This window comes from Aedes aegypti, chromosome 1 (assembly GCF_002204515.2).
Source record: "Aedes aegypti strain LVP_AGWG chromosome 1, AaegL5.0 Primary Assembly, whole genome shotgun sequence".
Lineage (NCBI taxonomy): Eukaryota > Metazoa > Arthropoda > Insecta > Diptera > Culicidae > Aedes > Aedes aegypti.
The window spans coordinates 226,903,701-226,926,875 of record NC_035107.1 but is presented as its reverse complement, the minus strand read 5'-3'; the positions used below and the strand labels follow the sequence as shown (position 1 = coordinate 226,926,875).

The following is a 23,175-nucleotide window of genomic DNA, read 5'->3' as shown; positions in this document are numbered from 1 at the left end:
AAAATAAACTTAAATTTACAACATTTTTTTAGCTGTGTAGCAACAACGATTAACCTTTTGTCGTTGAGATATCACAACAAACTAGGGTTTCAATGCTAGTAATGGACCCCTTAGAAGCTGAAATTCATTCTCGACGCTTTTCCGCAATGATCTCAGACGCATATACGTTTTGTGGAGTCTAACAACAAATTCAATGTCTTGAGTGCGCATCGTACCTTCGTGCTGTGCGTACACGAATTCTCTCTGCTCTTGGAAGTTTTCTTAAAAACTACCTAAAGCAATAAAACAGTACTTTTCAGTGCTACAAAAACAGTACTTTTCAGTGCTAAAATTAAAAACGGTACTTTTCAGTGCTACTAAAACAGTACTTTTCAGTACTATTTTTTCTACTATTGATCCCTTTACGATCCTTGTTTGGACCCGTGCCTTCGATTTTTCGTTGGACCCGTTGGCGAAAGCTAGCGGTGGTAATCCTTCTTGGACACCGTCTTGGGAAAAAACCTCTCGAAGGTCACGTCTTCTTTCGTTTAATAACTAAACATGGTATCAACAACAAACAAAAGGAAGGGTGAATCTCTGAATTCACTACTTCCTTCCAAAAAAGTGGGTTTTAAAACTGTCACTACACGTGGCAAGAATGGAAGAAAGGACGTTTCCCCGGAATGCGAAGTTTCTTCCAAGGGTGAAATGAATAATTGTATCGAAATGAGCAATCAGTTCGATGCTCTAGACAAATTTTCCGAACACCAAATCGAAGCAGCCTCTAGCCCAGGCTCTTTGATTCAAGTGAGGAAGCAAAGAGTGCCGCCTATCGTGGTCAGTTGTTCCGAATTTGCGGGATTTAGGCAGGAGATCTTGAACTCCATTAGGGGAATCAAGGTTTCCTTCCAAATCGCAAAGAAAGGAGACTGTCGCGTTTTGCCGGAAACTCTTAAAGATCGTGAACTTCTTCTCAAACATCTTGAAGAGAAGAAGCACAAATTTTTTACTTATGACGACAAAACTGAACGTTTGTTCAAAGTTGTCTTGAAAGGTCTCTCAAGTGACTATAAATCACCTGAAGAGATCAAAAATGGAATAAATGATTTACTTGGATTTTCCCCAGTCCAAGTAATCATTATGAAAAAGAGAACCCAATCTGGCATTGTTCGGAAAGGGCTTTCTCAAGAATTTTATTTAGTTCACTTTAACAAAAAAGAACTAAATAATATTAAAGCTTTAGAAAAAGCAAAACTTTTGTTTGATGTCCGTGTGACATGGGAACATTTCCAGAAACCTGGAGGAAATTACCAGAACCCCACTCAGTGCCGTCGGTGCCAAAAGTGGGGTCATGGTACAAAAAATTGTCGCATGGATGCTAAATGCATGATTTGCGGAGGTTCTTCTCACGCCAAAGACGTCTGTCCAGTGAAGGAAGATACCACAAAATTCATATGCTGTAATTGCGGGGCTAACCATAAGTCCAATTTTTGGAATTGTCCTTCACGCAAAAGGGTCATTGAGGCTCGTGCCAGGAAGATGAAAGATAAAATCCGTTACGATAACGGTCGTTTCCGGAATTTGCCTGGTAGAGTATCGAACAATGCTCATTTTTCAGTTAACGATCGCTTGATCATGAATCATACCCATCAGGAAGATCATAATCATGCTCATTCACAAACTAATTTTAATCCGTCGGGTAGCCGTTCGAATCTTTCAATTTCGAATGTATCTACCCACGGTAAATCCTTTGCCGATATCGTAGCAGGAAATTCGAACTCCTCCCCTGTTCGATCCATGGGTACCGATTCTACTTGTTTCAAATCAAATGGAAAAAACCCTACCGCCACAGGTAACTCCGCTTCTTCGTCTACCGGAAATTCCAATGGGAAATCACATGACATGTCTGCCTCTGATTTTAATTTTCTAACTGAACAATTGAATCTAATGATTGATGCAATGTTCAAAGCCACCACTATGACTGAAGCAGTCCAAGTAGGTGTAAAATTTACCAATCAAATTGTTATTGGATTACGTTTTTCTAATGGATCCAAATAATAATTTAAATATTTTAAATTGGAATGCTCGTTCTCTGAATGATAAAGAGGACGAGCTGTTTAATTTTCTTACGGTTAATAACGTGCATATAGCAGTTATTACCGAAACGTATTTAAAACCTGGATCTAAACTCAAAAGAGATCCTAACTTTTTCGTTTATCGTAACGATCGACTTGATGGGGCATGTGGGGGAGTTGCAATCATCATTCATAGGCGTATAAAACATCAACTGTTTTCATCATTTGAAACTAAAGTTTTTGAAACTTTAGGTGTTTCTGTTGAAACACAGTTTGGTAAATATACTTTCATAGCTGCCTATTTGCCTTTTCAATGCTCTGGGCAGCAAGTTAATTTGCTCCAAACTGACTTGCGTAAATTGACTCGCAATAAGTCAAAATTTTTTGTCATTGGTGACTTTAATGCCAAACATCGGTCATGGAATAATTCTCAAAGTAATTCCAACGGCAGAATTTTATTTGATGAGTGCTCTTCAGGATATTTCTCAATTCAATACCCTGATAGCCCCACATGTTTTTCCTCTTCTAGAAATCCATCTACGATTGACTTGGTCTTAACCGACTCTAGTCATCTTTGTAGCCAATTAGTTACTCATGCTGATTTTGATTCTGATCATGTCCCTGTTACATTTCAAATATCGCATGAAGCGATTCTCAATCCTATCAGCTCCACTTTCAATTATTTACGAGCCGACTGGAATATATATGAAACGTATGTTGACTCTAATCTTGATGTTAACATTTCTTTAGAAACTAAACTTGATATTGACAATGCTCTTGAAACTTTAACAAATTCCATTGTTGAAGCCCGGAGCATTGCAATTCCAAAATGTGAAGTAAAATTTGAATCCGTGATTATAGACGATGATCTTAAACTCTTGATCCGTCTTAAAAACGTGAGGAGAAGGCAATTTCAACGCACTCGCGATCCTGCTATGAAAATTATATGGCAGGATTTGCAGAAAGAAATCAAGAAACGTTTTGCTCAATTAAGAAACAAAAATTTTGAAAATAAAATTTCTCAATTGGACCCTGGCTCTAAGCCCTTTTGGAAATTATCTAAAATCTTGAAAAAACCTCAGAAGCCAATACCGGCATTGAAAGAGGAAAACAAATTATTACTAACTAATTGCGAAAAAGCTCAAAAACTTGCTATGCAGTTTGAAAGTGCGCACAATTTTAATTTAGGACTTACTAGTCCAATTGAAAATGAAGTTACTCAGGAGTTCGAAAGTATTCTCAATCAAGAGAACGTTTTCGAAAATGCCTGGGAGACTGATTTGGAAGAAGTGAGAACTATTATTAAAAAATTCAAAAACATGAAAGCTCCTGGCGATGATGGAATTTACTACATCCTCATCAAGAAACTTCCAGAAAGTAGCTTATCATTTTTAGTTGATATATTTAACAAATGTTTTCAATTAGCATATTTTCCTGACAAATGGAAAAATGCTAAGGTTGTTCCAATTTTAAAACCAGACAAAAATCCTGCAGAAGCTTCTAGCTATCGTCCAATCAGTTTGCTTTCCTCCATCAGTAAACTTTTTGAAAAGGTTATTTTGAACAGAATGATGGCCCACATCAACGAAAATTCAATTTATGCCAATGAACAGTTCGGATTCCGCCATGGACATTCGACCACTCATCAACTTTTACGTGTAACAAATTTGATCCGTTCCAACAAATCTGAAGGCTATTCTACTGGTCTTGCTCTTCTAGACATAGAAAAAGCATTCGACAGTGTTTGGCATGAAGGTTTGATTGTAAAATTAAAAAACTTTAATTTTCCAACATACATTGTTAGAATAATTCAAAGTTATCTGTCAAATCGTACACTTCAGGTTAATTATCAGAACTCCAGATCTGAAAGACTTCCTGTAAGAGCTGGTGTTCCCCAAGGCAGCATTTTGGGACCAATATTATACAATATTTTCACATCTGACTTACCTGAGTTACCTCAGGGATGTCAAAAATCTTTGTTTGCGGATGACACAGGCCTCTCCGCCAAAGGACGAAGCCTGCGTGTCATCTGTAGTCGATTGCAAAAAAGTTTGGATATTTTTTCTTCATACTTGCAAAAATGGAAGATTTCTCCTAATGCTTCCAAAACTCAACTAATAATATTCCCACATAAACCAAAAGCTCTTTATTTGAAACCTTCAAGTAGACATGTTGTCACGATGAGAGGGGTTCCAATAAATTGGTCAGATGAAGTTAAGTATCTAGGGCTCATGCTAGATAAGAATTTAACTTTCAAAAATCACATTGAGGGCATTCAAGCCAAATGTAATAAATATGTAAAATGTCTCTATCCCCTTATTAATAGAAAATCAAAACTTTGTCTTAAGAACAAGCTGTTGATATTCAAACAAATTTTCAGGCCAGCCATGTTGTATGCTGTACCAATATGGACTAGCTGTTGTAATACCAGGAAGAAAGCTCTGCAGAGAATTCAAAATAAAATTTTGAAAATGATTCTGAGGCTTCCTCCCTGGTATAGTACCAATGAGTTACATAGAATATCCAATGTTGAAACATTGGAACAAATGTCAAATACAATCATTAATAATTTCAGGCAAAAATCGTTACAATCTTCTATTGCCACGATTAATGCGTTATATGTTTAGGTTAAGTTAGGTTAAGTGTATTAAAAACGTTTTTTTTTCTCTTATAAGCAGGTGAAATCAACTCACCTGTAAAAAAAAACAGAACTGCTACGGCAAATGAAATGTAATATGTTGTTAACAAAATGTTAATTAAATCTTAAATTTGTTTTACCAAATTAGGATGATAGTGTTGTCTAATAACACAGAACACCTAGATATAAGAAATGAATGTAATGTTTGGAATGATACTAATAAAGAAATTCAAAAAAAAAAAAAAAAAAATCAATGTCTTTACTTCATAGTACGCCTATGAAACATACAAAATCATTCGATTCTTCCAGCGAAATATGCATTTGAAAAACTGTTGTTCGAATGCCTATTATGGACTCTCCCGGGGTCCATAATAGGAATGTTTACAAATTTGACGTTTCCTATTATGGACCCTCCATTTGATTCCCATGTAATCCGGCTCGCTGCCGACGAGCCTATTATGGACCCACCTGGAAATGCGTATTATGGACCCTCTTGTGTGGTTTCATTTACAAAACTGTTCAAATATCTGTATTTATGCGTCTCAAACCAAATATTTTGCCTGAAACTGCTGACTAACAATGTAATCGAAGTTCCCCCGGTGGATTTTCATAGGAATAAGGTTGCTTTGAGAGTTAATTTTATGTTTTTCCATAAGGGGTCCATAATACGCAAAGGGTAAATAACCGGCATCGACTCCCTACGCTCCGCGTGCATCGTTCTGCGTGTGGGCTAGCGATTAAGTATTCGCGAGCCATAGTTTTATCATTCTGAGGATTGGTGCATTGTTATCTGTTAATTTCCCTTCGGATATATTGTTTGTGATTCTAAAATCATTCGGGCATGGTTTTAACGAAAAATATTAGCGCGAATGCGCCATGATTCAAGTTGATCTCTACCGTCGACGGGGGTGACAATGGGTCTAGGGGGTGAGATTGGGTCAAAACGGAAACATATGATTTATAAAATAATTAAGCTAATAACGCTGATATTACTAAAATAAATAATTCATATGTTAGGAAACATATTTTATACGTAATTCATCACAATATACATTTTTATAAATAGTAGTTTTTGGTCACTATAACAATAAACTTGTATGTTGAAACTATATAAAATTTTTTGCAATTTCTCATCGTAATAGGCTGTTTTTCCTCATGCCAATCAGTCATGAAACGGCCTACTTTCCTGCACTGAAGTATGCAGTGCGAGAATAGTCATTACGCAACTGAAACCAGTGCTGTAATGATTCATTACGCAACGCTTTCTCATTACGCAACTGTTTTGAGTTGCGTAATGAATCATTACACAAACATTTTTCAGAAATTGTAAAATGATGGTAAATCCGTTCCTATATAATTTCTGATACCCTCAAATTGCAAAAAATGTTGTACGTAACTCGTTGCAGAACTCGATTTTTACAGCACTCGTCGTAATTATCCTACTCGGCAAGCCTCGTAGGACAAATTTACGAGTCGTGCTGTAAAAATCATCATTCTGCAACTTGTTCCGTAAACTACTATTAAAACATTAAATTTCTCCTGTGTAAAGTGTCACGCATATACTTCAACCTCTATCGTTATATTAGTAGAAGGCTGAAAGTCTTTTCATTACACTTCACACGTATTTTCCGAAATCTATTTGATTTTTCCACAAAAATTTCATTTTTTTCGGTACGGTGTCTAAAACATCAAAAATGGGGGTGAGATTGGGTCAAGTAAGAACGATAGTAAATGAAATTGCATGTCCACTTTTTTGACATTTTACGATGCCGGGTGTTCTCATTTTTCATTAAGATGTGTTTATTCTTTTTAAATACAGCATCTTTGAAACATCAAACAAGTCTACTTGAGTATTCCGTGCACTGAATAACAATGCAATGCATTTTAACAACTTCTCAAACCAGCAACTGTGTTTCGTGCGCAGCAACATCGTAAAATTTTATCAAATGGATTTTGTTTTGAAATTTAATAATTTAACAGTGTTTTCATATTATAGAAACATCTCACGGAAGTACAAATGAGTTGAATCGCTGGAATACTGGGATTATGACGTCAAAATCTGCCTGAAATGTATTGATCGTGGAATGTCGCACCGAAGTTTAACTATTTGCGAAGCTTTAAAAAATAATCAATGTTTCAGTAGAGTAAAGTGGGGCAAAAGTTCGAGTGGGGTAAGAGTTTTTTTTTAAGATTTCTAGCTCAATTCGAAACAAATCTTATAAATGTCATGGTGGTTCGAATGTTATTCGAGTAAGAGACTTTCAATCCAAATATCATAAAAATCGATTGAGATTTGGAAAAGTTATGGCTATTTGTTGTTTTTCGACGTGAATATTGTAATTTTTGGTCAAACTTTCGTTGCATGGAACCAATTGAAGATAAAATCTTTTTCAATATTTTATGTAAGGGCGTTTCAAGGCCTATCATAAGGTTGCTTTGAGGTGTATTAGTTTTTGCATAAAGGCTTGGAAACAATTTTTGGCCCATAGTGGGGCAAAAGTTCGAATCAGCGGGGCAAAAGTTCGAATCAGCGGGGCAAAAGTTCGACCCATGTATAAAATCACGGAAAAAATTCAAATTGCCTAAAATCTACATATTATCTTCAAACTTAGTTAAATTTGTCTGATCGTGTGGAAACTGTCACCAAATTTTACATTTCCACTAAGTTTTGTGAAAAACTGCTATTTTTGAGTATTTTACAATTAATCCGGTTTTGGGCAATTTTTTGATGGAAATTTAGTGTGTATTTTTCGTCAAACTTAAGTTTACGGCTGGTGTAAAGTATGTCTGTTATAAAAGGATCGATATTTTGTGTATTAGCCAGCGAACTTTTGCCCCACACTAGATTCGAACTCTTGCCCCACCGGTGGGGCAAAAGTTAGAATAAGACAATCAATTTTGAAACTGTTATAACTAAAAATGGGTAAATATATACACAAGTTTGTTCAGCAAAATTATAGCCAATATGTTGAAGGTTCACTGTATGGTATTTGTTTTGTTTTAACTGATATTGTTTTCTTGGAAACTTTGATTATACCACTAAGGTCGAACTTTTGCCCCACCTTACTCTACACCTTTGGGGAAACTGAATAGGCTTTATGGGAATGACTTTGAAGACAATTTGAGGGAAAAAACAAGAAAATTTATGTAAACTTGACGACAAATGTTGGGTTTACATATTTTTTCTCATAGCTCTTCAATTTTTTTGGTTTAATCCTTATTTTAAGTGGGTTTATCATATCTGTGAAACATCTAAGATATATTTTTTGTTGCATCGTATTTCATCAATATGTATCTGCTGTGAATGGTTTTGCAATCATACCGTAAAACGGGGCGAATAGAAAAAGTGGAACGAATAGAAACAAAGCGACCTTCAGTTAAAAATGTGAATATCATGTAATGATAACCTTTAAAAACCTACTGAAACACTTTTTTTCCCATTAGTTTAATAGTAACAGAGTACCGCTAGACTATTTTCAAATTAAAAATTTTGCTACATTTCTCATTACAAAATTGAGAAGAAAATATTGAAATCTCAATCATTTTTGATAGCTTGAAACATCCGCCATTTTTGCTGATTTCAAAAATGATCGAAAATTGAACTTAATTTTAAAATTTTTATTTTTTTTTCTGCATTAAGTAAATACATGTTGATATTTCTTCTAGATGCACTTAAAAATGTGTTTATTTTTCCATTAAAATGAAAAAAGTATTAATATTTACTGAACAGTGTTTCTATTCGCCCCATTGCGGGGTGAATAGAAACATACAACATTCTCATAAATCTTTGTACGATATAATTTTTATTTTTTAACAGCAATTGGGGTCTTAGCAAAGGAAGACGTGACCCATATTTAAGGCTGTTAAAATTGGTTTTTATCCGCACGGTTTAAGTTGTACACATTCAAACATGTCGGAAAGTGTTTCTATTCGCCCCATTTTACGGTATTCTCAAAAACAAGTTATTTCAATTACAGTGACCCAATGTCACCCCCTCTAAGGGGTGAGATTGGGTCATTTTTCATTCACTTGTGGTGCCGCTGTAAATAAATATTTTTCTTTAATTTTTTGAAAAGTTGTTAATGTACCATCAGAGTATGTACAAACCAAATTTTAAGTTTATTGGAGTTAAATTGCGATTCAATAAATAAATCGTACATATACCTTTTTGACCCATTCTCAACCCCAACGACGGTACTTGTAACAACATTCGATAAACTCTTTGTCCCACGACAAACATTGCATCGGATGCTTCTTATGTCGGTACAATGCGCGCGTGGTGAGGTTTTCTAATCATGCTGTTTTAAGAGCAACGACCCTCTTAGACCGTTTGAATACCGTGTTGTTTGTTGCTAGAGACGATTTTTTCCATCCTTGTTCGTGTGTAGTATCTGTGCCTCCCTCCCTCACGGAGAAAACGGAAAACCCATACTTGAGTATTTTTTAACTTATTTTTGAGTTATTTTTCTTTCCATATTTCATTCGCTCCTTCTATTATTGTTGTCAGAGAGCGAAGAACAAAACAACTCAAAAACTGAACCTTTGTGCGTTGCCTCAAATTTGAGTAAGTTGCACAGTACAGTCACCCCACAGTTATGGATCAACTAAGGGTCATTTTTCTGAACAAAATATGATTAAAAAACATGGTGACGCTGTAGGGGAAGACGGGGTACGACCGCCCGCCTAAGCAATTTAATTCATATGTCAAAATCAAGAATCAATAAATCCTTTTTCGACGCAGCATGTCGTTTTTTGAAGCCTTAGGCATGATCAAAAAATATCACAGGTGTTGTATTTCTAAAAAATATTTATATCTTGAAGCTTTTAAAAAGTGATGTCTTATCACGATTATTTTTAGCGACGGGGTAAAACCGCATACCCACGGGGTAAGAGCGACCACTACGATTTTCGTACACAATTTTGGGAAAAAATAAATCAGTTCCCTGTGATTCATAAAAATATAATGTTTTATGAATTTTACATTGATTAACGTGAATATTGAATCATTTTTAGGGTTAATTATTTCAAAAAACTTAAATGTATACTTATTATTACCGTAATTTCGGGTGAAATTGATCATTTTTCACGGTTTTTCTAGTCTGTTTTTATAATATTAACAATTCCAAACAAATAAATGCAGGAAAACAAGTTCGATGGTGAGCCTCATCGACTTCTGTATCGACATTTTCTAACAAATGTCAAATTAGTGTTAACAAACATCTCTAAAATAAAAAATCAGAGGATCTCATTTCGGGGTGAAATTGATCACTTGTCAATGCCATTATTTTTAGTTTTCAAAACAACTCTACATGATAAATTTGAGCTCTCTGATTCCGAATATGCTTGTCAAATTCTTAACAATGCAATATTTATATAAATAACGAATAGTTAAATTTCAAGAATTACGCGGAAAACGCCTAAATGTATGCAATTCCCTAAGGAATTCAATGATATCCAACAGAAATTTAATTATTTCAACCATATGAGCTAATTGGTACGAGTTTTGGTGATGATATCTGGTTTGGGGATATATTTCAAGCATCCTCACACACTTTCAGGTTTATACCATGTTCAAATCCTTGCTTATAAATAGAAGTTTATAGTTGTTTGTTATTATTGCACCGTGCATGATTTTGAAATTTTACATTATTTTCATAGTAATAAACATTTTTTAACGCAAAAAACTTCACAACACACAATTCGACAATAGTTACGACAAGCAATGTTCATTTACTGCAGCTTACATTGATATTTGTACTCCATTACGAATATATGAAATCGTGTGATACGATGATCAATTTCACCCTTCTGATCAATTACACCCGATTTTTCGCTACCTTGAAACATCCATATTTTGGAAAAACTATGCGGATTTGGCTTGTATTTTTCACAAAATTTATTTAATTTCACTTGAACAGTGATGTACAACGTAGTAAAAACTTTAAAAATGGTTTACACAGTTATCTATATAAATAAAAATGGAATGGTGTTTGTATGTCACGAAATGGCTTGAGAACGGGTCAACCGATTTAAATGATTATTTTTCCGTTTTGTTCGTCAAGTGTTCCGACGTGTTTGTGTGTATAAAATTCCCAGGATATTCACCTGGAAAGTCGAAAAAACGAGCGTGAACGGAGCTGTCATTTTGTATGGGACGATCCATAGCGTTTTTCAACAGCCTACTTGATGGCAAGACGAAGTTTGCCGGGCCCACTAGTTTGATATAAATTAGGGGTGGCGGTCTTACCCCGTCAACAGTGGTCGGCTTTACCCCGCTTGCGCAATTTTCACAACTATGGCCTAATTTCAAAGCTTAATATTTACAATTCATATTTCACTTCACCGAAGCATACTTCACATTTCTGTTAAAGCATGGAAGGGTAATTTGTTATGTTTTTCCAAAAAAATCCCTTCCGAATTCTTTAAGTAATCATCTGTTAAATTTAGATCAAATTCACTATCGACGAGCAGGAACTTTGTTTTTGACATTTGTTATGAAAAATTTGATTTAAATATCACACTAAATACTCCGGAATGTCAAAAACCTTGTGTTCATGGAAAGTGCTTGATGAACTTTTAAGAAAATTGCCATTTTAATGCCAAACGGAAGGTGGTCCGTCTTACCCCGGCGGGCGCTCTTACCCCGTCTTCCCCTACAAATTAAAATTACCTTCCTGACCCTGCAGAATATAATTGTTTTCGAGAATACAGCTCAAAATTCTCGGTTGTTTACCAAAAAGTGTCGATTCCAATAGAAATTCCAAACGATGTCCACCCCACAGATGTGGATCAGTGGGAGAGGATTATAGATCAAATCGACTCATATTATGGATCAAAACACTATAACAGCAATTTATCTGCGAGGTAAACAAATGAAGTGTTAGTGAAAGCATACGTTTTGGCGTTTCTTTCGGAATCGTCTTATCTTTGATTCATAACTGTGGTATGAGTTTCAATGCCCCACAAATATGAATCAACGCTTCTGGGAATACGGTTGACATTTTATTTCCTACAGACGTAAAAATATACTTAAGCATTTTATGATTAATTACGTTGCTGTACAGATTTATGGTTCACGTAGGTAAAATGTGTTCTGCTAAAGTGCACCTGTAGTTGATGAGATATTCCCGTTTTAGTCCAACTCTGATCCATATCTGTGTGCTATCCATAACTGTGGGGTGACTGGACCGGAAGTTGAGTTTTTTGATCTGCCGGTTGAGTAAAAAGAACACAGCCAGTAGGTATTTTTTCGCATGGCTGTAAATGAAAACAACTTCTACCCCATTAACTCAAAATTAGGTTAACGCACAAACCCCCCGAATTGTGCACGCAAAACAAATTGTGCAATAAAAACTACCATTTAAGGGGATTAACTTAAGCGCTCGCACCGGCAATTTTCAGCAGACCAGATATGTGCATGATTTTACCATGTATGTAGTCGAAATCAGATTGTTGTAAATTATTTCTGCCAAATGTACCAGTATTGTGGTGGGATGTACCGTAAACATAGTAAATTGGTCTGAAATTCCATGGTAGTTTCAAGAATGGGCTTAGTCAGCTATAACAGTATTTTTTACCACAGATTTTTTTCCCGTGTGGAATGAACTCACTTTTTAATATTTCATTTTCTCCGTGCTGGTTTCACCCAACACGCTCGGGTAACAGAATCAATATTTTGATTGCGAAAATGGGCTGCTATGGATAAATAGAAGGAGATTTGACTATTTGAGTACCACCTCGGAAATGCGCATACTAGATATTGATCACAAGATTAGCAGCGGTCTAATTTCTTATATGTCTTTATATCAGGCCCTTATATGTCTTATATATCAGGCCCTTATATGTCTTATATATCAGGCCCCGTCGTGCAGCACACGGCTCAGCTCGCGGAGCCATTAGGCTTTCGGGCCTAAACTAAGGGTATGTTCTCTAGTAGTACCAAAATCATGGGCCGTCGGCCCCTCTCGGATTTCCAAGGTTGGCTATGCCACGACCGGCTATGAGGGAAGACGCATGTGAACCCCGCTGTCTAGCAACAACCGCTGGCCCATCACGGCGTGTATACGGGAAAAGTTTATCACAAAAAATATAGGCATCTTTCACCGTTCGAAAATTCTTTGACGTGTTCTCCAAAAAAAAAATCTTTTTTTTTTGTTTTAAATTTTTGTTCCATGGAATACATTATTTTTAAAATGTAGGTAATCGAAATAGAAGACGCTTTTATTCCTCTTTAGCTCGATGAAAGCTTCAATTTTGTAATAAAAAGTTTATAAAATAAAGTGATTTTCAGAACTTCATGAGCCATAGGACACTTATTCGAGTTGATTACATATACTTTCTTCTTGTTCTTCTGTTTGACATTACACCTCTACTAGAATAGAGCCTGCTTCTAAGCGTAAAGTTTGTTGAGCACTTAGTTATTACTTGAGAGTTCCTTTGCAAATCAAGCATTAATGCATTTGTATATTGTGTGTAAGAACCAATCAAGTTTTTGATAGTACGGTCTATGAATGCGATAGACATGTTCCTTTTTTGCTGGAATGAGTTATCTGTGTTGAGATCCAGATATCCCTTAGCGATCAAACTTATAGACCGCGTGATCTAACTTATAGAAGCCTTAGAAAGATCCAAAACAATAGTATTAGTATGGAAGTTATGCAAAAAATACTGTGTATCTGTATTGGTTGTACAAGGTTGATAAAAAGTATAACCGATCAACACTACAACAGCCTGCGGAAGGAACGAAACGAAAATACCCTAACACCCCAAGCCTTAACGAAAAACTTAAAAAAATCTCAATAAACATAACATTGAAGCAAGTGACAATCCGAGGACCATTAGGCATAGCACATTTTCAAGTGTCTTTCTAGAAGGAAGATAATGTCTTTCCCCTCAGATGGCCACTCAGGAGGATAATCAAGCTTAATCCAGGCGATGATAGTGTCGTCCTACTACTGAACCACAAGGTGATCTATCTAAGCACTTGAAGATGTTTTGGTTTTTAGTTAGACCACCATCCATGCGTAAATGATCACGTGGTTTATGAACGACTCCTTGGCTGAAACCAAGTGAAATCATAAAAGGCTGAACAGTGTCTTAACTCATGATAGTTACCGCTGAAATAACTCACATCTACATAACCCTAGCGGATGATATCGAAAGCTATCAGCACATATTATCGACTTAAAGGTTATCAGAATCTGACTAATTTGACCTAAAGCCAACATTGTTTGCATTACGCATGTATCTTTGCACTTATTTATTAACTATTTGGCATCTTCCAGGATTAGAAGAATTTCCACAGCCGTGAAAATATTCGTCGCTGTAGGGTACATCTATCTCCGGGAACTATTTCGTGTAATACATTGCGAATATTGACTCGAGAACAGACTGCCGGAGTTGGAGCTGTGCCGAATAGTATCGATCGTGATAAACTTTGAGTTGACTTGAACTGCATGTGAACTGAAAGCATAGAACCAACTTCAACATTCAACCTGTCTGCTCGTAAAGTAAAATGAATGGCGCATTGAAGCCATATGCTTGAAGCGCTGCAAATCAATTTGCAAAAAAAAAAACTTACCCTTTTTTGGATGGCACTTGCCATCTTTGAAGTGCGTATCGCTCTCATCACACTTGCACTTCTCGTCCATACATTTGCTCAGATTGCCCAGCAAGGGTTGGCACTGCTCGTTCACAGTACATTCCTCTTCGTAAGCTTCTGCCTCTTTCAGGCACGTATTGTCTCGGTACAGATAGCCCTTCATACAGTCACACTTCTTCGGTTGCTGCTCGTCTTCCGATTCGCAGCTCGCCTTTTCAAATCCGCAGTCATCCACGGTTTCACACGTTCCTCCTTGTGCCGCCTTGCAACGCTCGTTTACGTAGAAGAAGTTCGGCCGACAAACACAGGTGTGCGCCTCACTACAGCGCGTATTGCTTAACGTGCAATCCTCATCCTTCTCGCAGTACTCTTCGAAACCCTTCTTACCGACGCACATCTGTCGGGAGCTATCATACTCAGCATAAGGATAGCAGGTACAACGTTTGGGCGTTTCCAGTGGACAATACGCAGCTCCATACGGCGAACACTGGCTATTTTGCGTACAGGATGTGTTGATGCCAAGAGCTCCTTAAAAGCATAACCAAATGTGAGGGACCATCTCCTGACCCAAAATTTCTCAAAACCAACCTTTCAAACATGTCCTCATATTGTAGTTGTAGAACATGTGGTTATCACAGACGCATCTTCCATTTACGAATTTCGTTTCATCCGTCAAGCTTCCACAATCTTCTTTTCTATCTACGTATTCACCCATTTCGGCTTTGCATACTTTCCCAACAGGATAGAATCCCTCCTGGCAGATACACTGTCCCATCCGGCATACCGAGTAGGGTAGCCCAGTACATGGCTCAGTTTCATCTCTACACGTGTCGCCATCTGAAAAGAATAGTTATCGCTTAATTTTCCATAACACACTTATAACACCTTATAGATATACTTACACCCAGGAGTACTGTCATCTTTGGTCGATGGGTCATCAACACTCGACTGCAGTCGAACTCTCTTGGCCGTGGCACCACTTGAGTTACTTTCCTTACGCTTCTCCTCCTGAGCCTCCTTCTGAACACCACTATTTATATCACCCCCTTCGGTAGCAGTGCCACAGTTGCTGCTACTGATACTCGTTTGCTGCTGTTGATCTCGGGTCACTCTGACGTCCGCTTGCGCTTTCTTCTCCTCGCAGGTGGGCTTCGCCTGCACTCCAATGTCCCGATAAGTTTTCGTTTGTGCTTCTTTCTTCGCGCAGAAGTCATTCTTACACTCTAGATCCTCCCCGACGCAGTCCTCGTTTACAAGGCAACGATCGCCAACTGCGGGAAATGGAGTGGTTGATTTAGAAATCTTTAGGATGCTTGTTTCTTCTATTGTTACTTACGAGTTACTTCACGCCGACAGACATTTGTGCTTCGAAGGTAGAAACCCGGTGCACATTGGCACTTGCCATCCCGACACTCCACGGCCTCTCGATTATAGCTGAAGAAACAGTCGATATCCTGCAAGAAAAAAGGTTGAGATCCATAAGATGTGTAACTAATGCGGTGATCCCTGCCCAGCACTGGTTAGACTCCCCTCTCTACAATTGCCTCAGGGTCGGCGTACGCGCTTAACTATCGCGACCAAGAACACACTAAACTACCTTTGCTGAACAAAAACCCGCTTCATTTAAATCTTCGCACAAAAGGTATTTTTATTCTCCCACTTTCTTAACGCTTTCTCCTACCTCACTTATTCCCTTCTTCTTCACTATTGGCGGGGCCCCTTCTTCACGCTCCGCTACTCCACCGTATTTCCTTCCTGGACTACGTTTCGCTCCTTCTCGCTTCAGTTTCGGCAGGACACGGCTGGTGGAACCTTCACTCCTCCGCACAGCACTTCTGCTTCCTTTTCCTAGTTCAGGGTGGACGGCCGGCTGGCACTTCGCACTTCACGCTTCAGGCCGTTAACAAAATGGCCGCCTCTAGATGACGCCTATCGAATCGCGGTGGTAGCCTTAGGAGTGGCACGTTAGTGGACTCTGGGCCTACTCCGAGGTATGGCAATGACCATGGCGTGCTACCGGCGGTACTTCCGCCAACACAGGCTCAGGCGCAGGATGTAGTGCTCGGTTACTCTAACCTAGAACAATGGGTGAACTACGGGGTCCTGGTGGATGAAGGGGGTGGTGTATAGAGGGTTTTGGCGGTTAGTGATGAGGTTTTAGCTTCGACTGGTTAGCAGTTTACCTGGATGTCTTTCCGCTCGCTCTTTTCACTATTTAGACCGAAGTCACTTTCTATTAATTTTATGAATTTATAGTTTTCAGCAATCAAAGCTAGCACACGTCTTGCTCTCACGAATGTTGCAAGGTAATTGCCGGTTCAGCGATGGCGGTTAATTTTTGTCCGTTGAGAACTTTCTTCCCAGCTCATTTCGCCTCATCATGGCCCCCTTTACACCACCCACAATGGCCGCCCATCCTTATCCTTCTCGGCGTCTGGTGTTGAGTAGCGGAACTAATACAATGCGGCTGCGTTCTTCACAGTGGGTGTTGGGTGGTGTCCAGTTTTGAATAATTTAACACTTTCTTGGTATTGGTTATTTAGCAACAAAACGATACATAAAATCGCGATAGCGTAGTTAGCGTTAGCGTAGTTACGGTATACTTCGTAGATTGGATACTAGCAACATTCATGTTTTTTCTTTTGATAATCTCATCAAGGCATTCTACTTCAGGACCAAGGCTAGGGAATAAGCCTTGATCCAATCTTAAATAAGAATACCAAAACCATGAATATTGCTATTCCCGGCCACGCCCATCTTTACCGTAACTTGGGATTGGGGAAGGAAATGTTGATGTAGCACTTACTTAATGAGAGGCCTCCGACTCAGCGACACCCTCATAAGTGCTACGGAGTTGGGGGTTGGGAGGGGTATCAGGTCATCAGGATTCGCCTGAAAAGCTAGCGATAGACACAAAGTAGTTTTTGTTTAATTGTTTATGACTTAATCTCTTGAATGCCGGCAATCAAAAGAGGACAAATGTTTGATTTACAGTATAAAGAATGTTGTTTCACGTCAAAATAGTCGACTACGCGTTCAACGGTAATAACGATCCGCTTTCTACCTAGTAAAAAGCAGAATAGATCCCTCCATCTAAATAAGAAAAAAAAAACTTTGTTATGATTCACATGGAACTGTCATTTACATGAACATACAACCGACCAAAATGCACTCACAATGCATAGCCTATTCCACGATAAGCGACCGGTTGAAACGAGTAATTGCCGCACTTCAAATAAACGAGAGAAAAAAGGAAAAAAAACACCCGGGACAACCGCAAAAACATGTCGCACTCCGAATCGCGAAAATCTGATCACGAAACCGTTACATCTAAAACAAATTCGGGTATTCTTTTTAAAAGGAACGGACTCACCAAATGCTTGCAGCCTCCGGAAAAAAGAACGATACATAAAATCGCGATAGTCTCACAAACCTTGGACACTTCAACACACCACTGGTTACAGATGAAATAAGTCATTGCCGTGTAGTTCCGGCGTCCAGAATAGAACTACGGACAACCCGTTCCGGTGGTAAGAGTCCACCAAACGGGGTAACCCCAATTCAAGGTGTGATGCGAAAAACCGTGCTGAGGAATGAATGGTCGAAGGGGTGAAAAAGATGTTCGGCCATTAACGGAGCCTGTGGGGCACCTGGGCACCCCTCACAGTATTTGTCCCTTACCGCGTTAATGCAGGGCTCTGGCGTGGTTGACCTCTTTTCCCGTGCTACTCGTGGGATCCAAAATGAGTACAAATTCAAATAATAATCAGATTAGTAGTGGTAGTGCAGGTAGTTGCAGTAGTAGGGAAGCGAACCCCTTCGCAAGAAGTGGGCTAGCTAGATCTCCGTTGAGGAGAGTAGAAGCAGGAGGAGGCAGCAGTGCACGTAGTGCCAGTGCTGGAACCCATATTTCATCCCCGGCTAACGCATCGGGTGAAGTTATGGATGGAGCGTGGTTGATGAGGGCCATCAATAAAAGTAGAGATGGGCTCTCTGCGATGGAAGTGGCTGCACAGCAGCTCGACTCCATAATTGACTTTGCGTCCTCGAAGTCTAACATCAGCAAGGACCTCAAGCAGGCCTTGCTTAGACTTCGTAAGTCAATGTTGGCGGCCAAGCAGAACCATGTTGAACCCATGGTGACTGTGGCTGCGGCAGAACCCGTGGAACTGAAGGTGCCGAAGTCTACCCAGACGGAACCCTTCGTTTTCGCGGGCAGCCCCAAAAGCGTGGAAGCGAATGCTTACAGCAAGCAATCGCAGAAGCGCGCGAGGCAGCCGTCAGGGGAGGAGCTACCCGGCGGCGCTCGTAAGGCCAGGCGGATACTGACCCCGAAAACCGGCAGAAGTGCCGGAAAATCGGACCCCAGCCAGGCGTCCCGGAAAGCCGAGAAGGGTGGGCCCGAAAAGGCTGGCCCCTCACGGAGTAATGGGAACAGGGGGTTGCGACCTTTGAGAGGTCCTCCATCACCACAGGTCAGGGCGGAGCAGGGGGGGGACGCCCCCTGGACAACCGTAGTGAGGAAGAAGAAGAAGAAGAAACAGGAGAATCAGGAGCGCAGGGATACCAGACCTAAGAAAGGTAGGAGGGTAGGTGCCAAGCGCGAAAAGGGTGATGCGATCATCATCAAGACGGAAGAGTCCAAGTACTCGGAAGTCCTGAAGGCGATGCGCAGTGACGCGAAGCTTGCGGATCTAGGAGCCGACGTACGCAGTGTAAGACGCACTCGTACAGGTGAAATGATCCTCGAGCTCAAGCGCGACAAGGAGCGCAAGGGCGCCGCCTACAAAAGTTTGGCGGAAGAGGTCCTTGGCGCTGGTGTTGAAGTGAGGGCTCTGACGCAGTCAGTGACTCTGAAGGTGATGAACCTTGACGAGATCACTAACGCAGAAGAGCTCGTCACGGCACTGCGGCAACAGTGCGAAGTGCAGGTGCCCACCACCGCCGTTCAGCTACGGAAAGGTCCGGCAGGTACTCAGGTGGCCTTAGTACACCTACCTGTGGCAGACGCAAATAAGTCCGCTAAGGTAGGTAAGATCAAGGTTGGTTGGTCAGTATGTTCACTGAACATACATGAGCAACCAGTGATCTGCTTTAGGTGCAGGGAACCTGGACACAAGTCCTGGGGCTGTAAAGGCCCTGATAGGACTAAGTTGTGCAGGCGTTGTGGTGAGGAAGGTCATAAGGCACTAGGCTGCAAGAACCCTCCCAAGTGCTTGATTTGTTCCGGCAAGTCCGTGAACAACAATCACCCAACGGGAGGCTCAAGGTGCCCGACCTTCAAACGAGCCATCAACGAAAAATCACAGTGCAGGTAACGCAGCTGAACCTGAACCACTGTGACGCAGCTCAGCAACTGCTGTACCAGTCAGTTGCTGAGTGGGGGACGGACATCGCCATCATATCGGACCCATACCGAGTACCCGCCGGCAACGGCAACTGGGTCGTGGATGGATCCGGAAAAATGGCGGCGATATGGACAACGGGTAAATACCCTGTCCAGCAGTTGGTGTCTACTACCTACGAGGGCTTCGTGATCGCCAAAGTAAACGGGGTCCTCTTCTGTAGCTGCTATGCGCCTCCGAGTTGGTCGACCGAGCGGTTCACGCAGATGCTGGACTGCATGACGACCGCGCTGACAGGGCGAAGGCCAGTTGTAATAGCGGGCGACTTCAATGCCTGGGCCGTGGAATGGGGAAGCCGTAACACGAATCAGCGAGGTCAAATCCTGCTAGAGGCACTGGCCGTGCTAGATGTCGATCTGGCTAATGTTGGTGCCAAAAGTACCTTCAGCCGTAACGGAGCGGAGTCGATTATCGACGTTACTTTTTGTAGTCCTGGCCTAACGAGTAGTTCGAACTGGAGGGTAGACGATGGCTACACTCACAGCGACCACCTGGCGGTTCGCTACAGTATCGACTACAACAACAGCAGGCAGCGGGTTGAGGAAGCGGCTAGGTCAAGGCCAAGCCCTCGTAGGTGGAAGACATCGTACTTCAATGATGAAGTACTTAGGGAGGCGCTCCGCCGTGAGCGTAACCTACTCGGCCTAAGCGGGGACGAACTGGTAGCGGTGCTTACGCGTGCATGCGATGCGACCATGCCTAGAAAAGTCCACCCTAGGAATGGGAGACCACCGACATACTGGTGGACTCAAGCTATTGCGAACCTGCGCCGTGCCTGCCTACGGGCCAGGAGACGGATGCAGCGAGCACGTACCGAGCAGGAGCGTGAAGAACGACGGGCGGTGTTCACCGCTGCCAAAGTCGCGCTGAAGTCTGAGATAAGGGCAAGCAAAAAGGCCTGCTTCGAGGGACTCTGTCAGAGTGCCAACGCGAACCCGTGGGGTGATGCCTACAGGATCGTAATGGCGAAGACAAGAGGTGCAATTGCTCCTACGGAGCAGTCTCCACAGATGCTGGAGGGGATCATCGAGGGGCTCTTCCCGCGCCACAACCCTAGCCCATGGCCTCCTTTTGTAGGACAGCCGGGGATTGGGGCTGGTGATGAGGATAGAGTAACTGATGAGGAACTTGTAGGGATTGCAAAATCCCTAAGCATGGGGAAGGCACCAGGCCCGGACGGAGTTCCAAACCTGGCCCTCAAAGTCGCAATCTTGGAGGCTCCCGGTATGTTCAGATCTGCTATGCAGATATGCCTGGACGAGGGAGTATTTCCAGATGCGTGGAAGAGGCAGAGCCTGGTACTATTGCCAAAGGCGGGGAAACCACCCGGTGACCCGTCGGCGTATAGACCAATTTGCTTGATTGACACGGTGGGGAAAGTGCTCGAGAAGATCATCCTCAACAGACTGTCGAGGTACACCGAGGGTGTAAATGGTCTCTCAGGCAACCAGTTCGGCTTCCGGAAAGGGAGGTCCACTGTAGACGCTATTCTGGCGGTTAAGAAAACCGCTGAGATAGCACTCCAGCGTAAGAGGAGGGGTATTCGCTACTGCGCAGTAGTGACTCTGGATGTAAGGAATGCATTTAATAGTGCCAGTTGGGCGGCTATTGCTGATGCGCTCCTGCGTCTGGGGATACCCGAGTACCTGTACAAGATTCTCGGAAGTTACTTCCAGAATCGGGTATTAGTCTATGACACAGAGGTGGGTCGGAAGTGCTTTCACATAACCTCAGGAGTCCCGCAAGGTTCCATCCTGGGTCCGGTGTTATGGAATGTCATGTACGACGAGGTGTTGAGATTGAAATTCCCGGCGGGTGTGGTCATCGTTGGCTTTGCCGACGATATTACGCTGGAGGTCTACGGTGAATCGATCGAAGAAGTGGAATTGACTGCAGCCCACTCGATCGCAATTGTGGAGGAGTGGATGAGCTCCAGGAAACTGGAATTGGCTCACCACAAAACGGAGGCTGTTGTTGTCAACAACCGAAAGTCGGCGCAGCAAGCGGTGATCAGTGTAGGCGACTGCACAATCACTTCGAAGCGCTCCGTCAAACACTTGGGGGTGATGATCGACGACAAGCTTACCTTCGGTAGCCATGTCGATTATGCCTGCAAGAGAGCCTCCACAGCTATTGTGGCACTGTCCCGGATGATGTCCAATAGCTCTGCGGTGTACGCCAGCAAGCGTAAGCTTCTGGCCAGTGTCGCCTCGTCCATACTGAGGTATGGTGGCCCGGCTTGGGGCACGGCTTTGAGTACCGATAGCTACCGTAGCAAGCTAGAGAGTACTTATAGGCTAATGTGCCTGAGGGTTGCGAGCGCGTACCGTACCGTGTCACACGATGCACTTTGTGTCATCACCGGTATGATGCCTATTGGTATCCTTATCATGGAAGACATAGAGTGCTTCGAAATGCGCGGCACAAGAGGCATACGCAGGACTGCCAGACTGGCCTCCATGGTCAAATGGCAGCGTGCGTGGGACAGTTCCACCAAGGGAGTGTGGACTCACAGGTTGATTCCGAGGTTAGATATCTGGGTCAATAGGCGCCATGGGGAACTAACATTCCACCTAACACAGGTCCTTTCGGGTCATGGATGCTTTAGACAATATCTACACCGTTTCGGTCATGCGGGTTCTCCCGAATGTCCAGTTTGTGCAGGTTTAGAGGAAACGGCGGAACACGTTTTGTTCGTGTGCCCGCGTTTCCGCACAATGCGTGACCGCATGTTTGCCACATGCGGTCGGGACACGACTCCGGACAATTTGGTCCAGAGGATGTGTGCAGACGAGTTTGGCTGGAATGCCGTTTCATCGGCTATCACCCACATCGTCTCGGAACTCCAAAGGAGGTGGCGTGTGGACTCGAGGAGTGACTAGTGCAGACGCTAATCAACAGGTGGTCCAAGGGTTCGCAGTCGGCTACGTAGGTCATACCGGTGCCCTACGGTCGAAATCGACCCTTACAGCGATTAAGTGGCCGCGGGGAGAACATCCTGGTAGCGCTGCTGTCGTGGCGCCGGCCTACTGGGTGGATACGAGCCTCTGGTTGTTCGGGGCAGGTGGAGGCCCCTTCGTCAGCAATCCCAGCTCGTGCTAGCTGATAGGGCCTGAGCCTTCAGTAGGTCAAATTGCGAAGCCCGCAGTATCAGTTCTTGATACCTGCGGTGCAGCTGGGCGCGGGCTTAGTGGTCGACCCTGCCCGCCTTCAGCGGACAACGGGAGGTGAGGACCACCCGGGAAGCTGGCAATGCGCCAGCATGCTACCTTGGTGGACCCCCATAAGCGTGTCATCGATGTTCGTTGCTGCATGGCTACGCAGCTAACCTGGAGGATGCGATGTGCAATAGCCCCTCTCCGAAGCAATGCCTTCTTGGTGGTCCCGGAGAGACGAAGGGTTTGGCGGCAATGGAAATGGTTTAGTGGGTCGGGGGTGTAGTCCTGTTTACTGCTTGTACGTAGTAAATGGTCCCCA

At 42.0% G+C, this 23,175-nt stretch overlaps 1 protein-coding gene across 3 annotated transcripts in view; it reads right to left on the bottom strand.

Annotated features, from left to right (window-relative positions):
* Positions 1 to 23,175, bottom strand: part of LOC5580182 (prion-like-(Q/N-rich) domain-bearing protein 25) — a 96,457-nt gene that overhangs the window by 6,541 nt on the left and 66,741 nt on the right. For all 3 annotated transcript variants that reach the window (XM_021857722.1, XM_021857721.1, XM_001655549.2), the window contains exons 3-6: positions 15,630 to 15,747; positions 15,196 to 15,564; positions 14,882 to 15,130; positions 14,273 to 14,821 (exon numbers count right to left, since the gene is read on the bottom strand). In XM_021857722.1, coding sequence (XP_021713414.1) covers positions 14,273 to 14,821; positions 14,882 to 15,130; positions 15,196 to 15,564; positions 15,630 to 15,747 — 1,285 coding nt within the window. The remainder of the gene's footprint in view (positions 1 to 14,272; positions 14,822 to 14,881; positions 15,131 to 15,195; positions 15,565 to 15,629; positions 15,748 to 23,175) is intronic.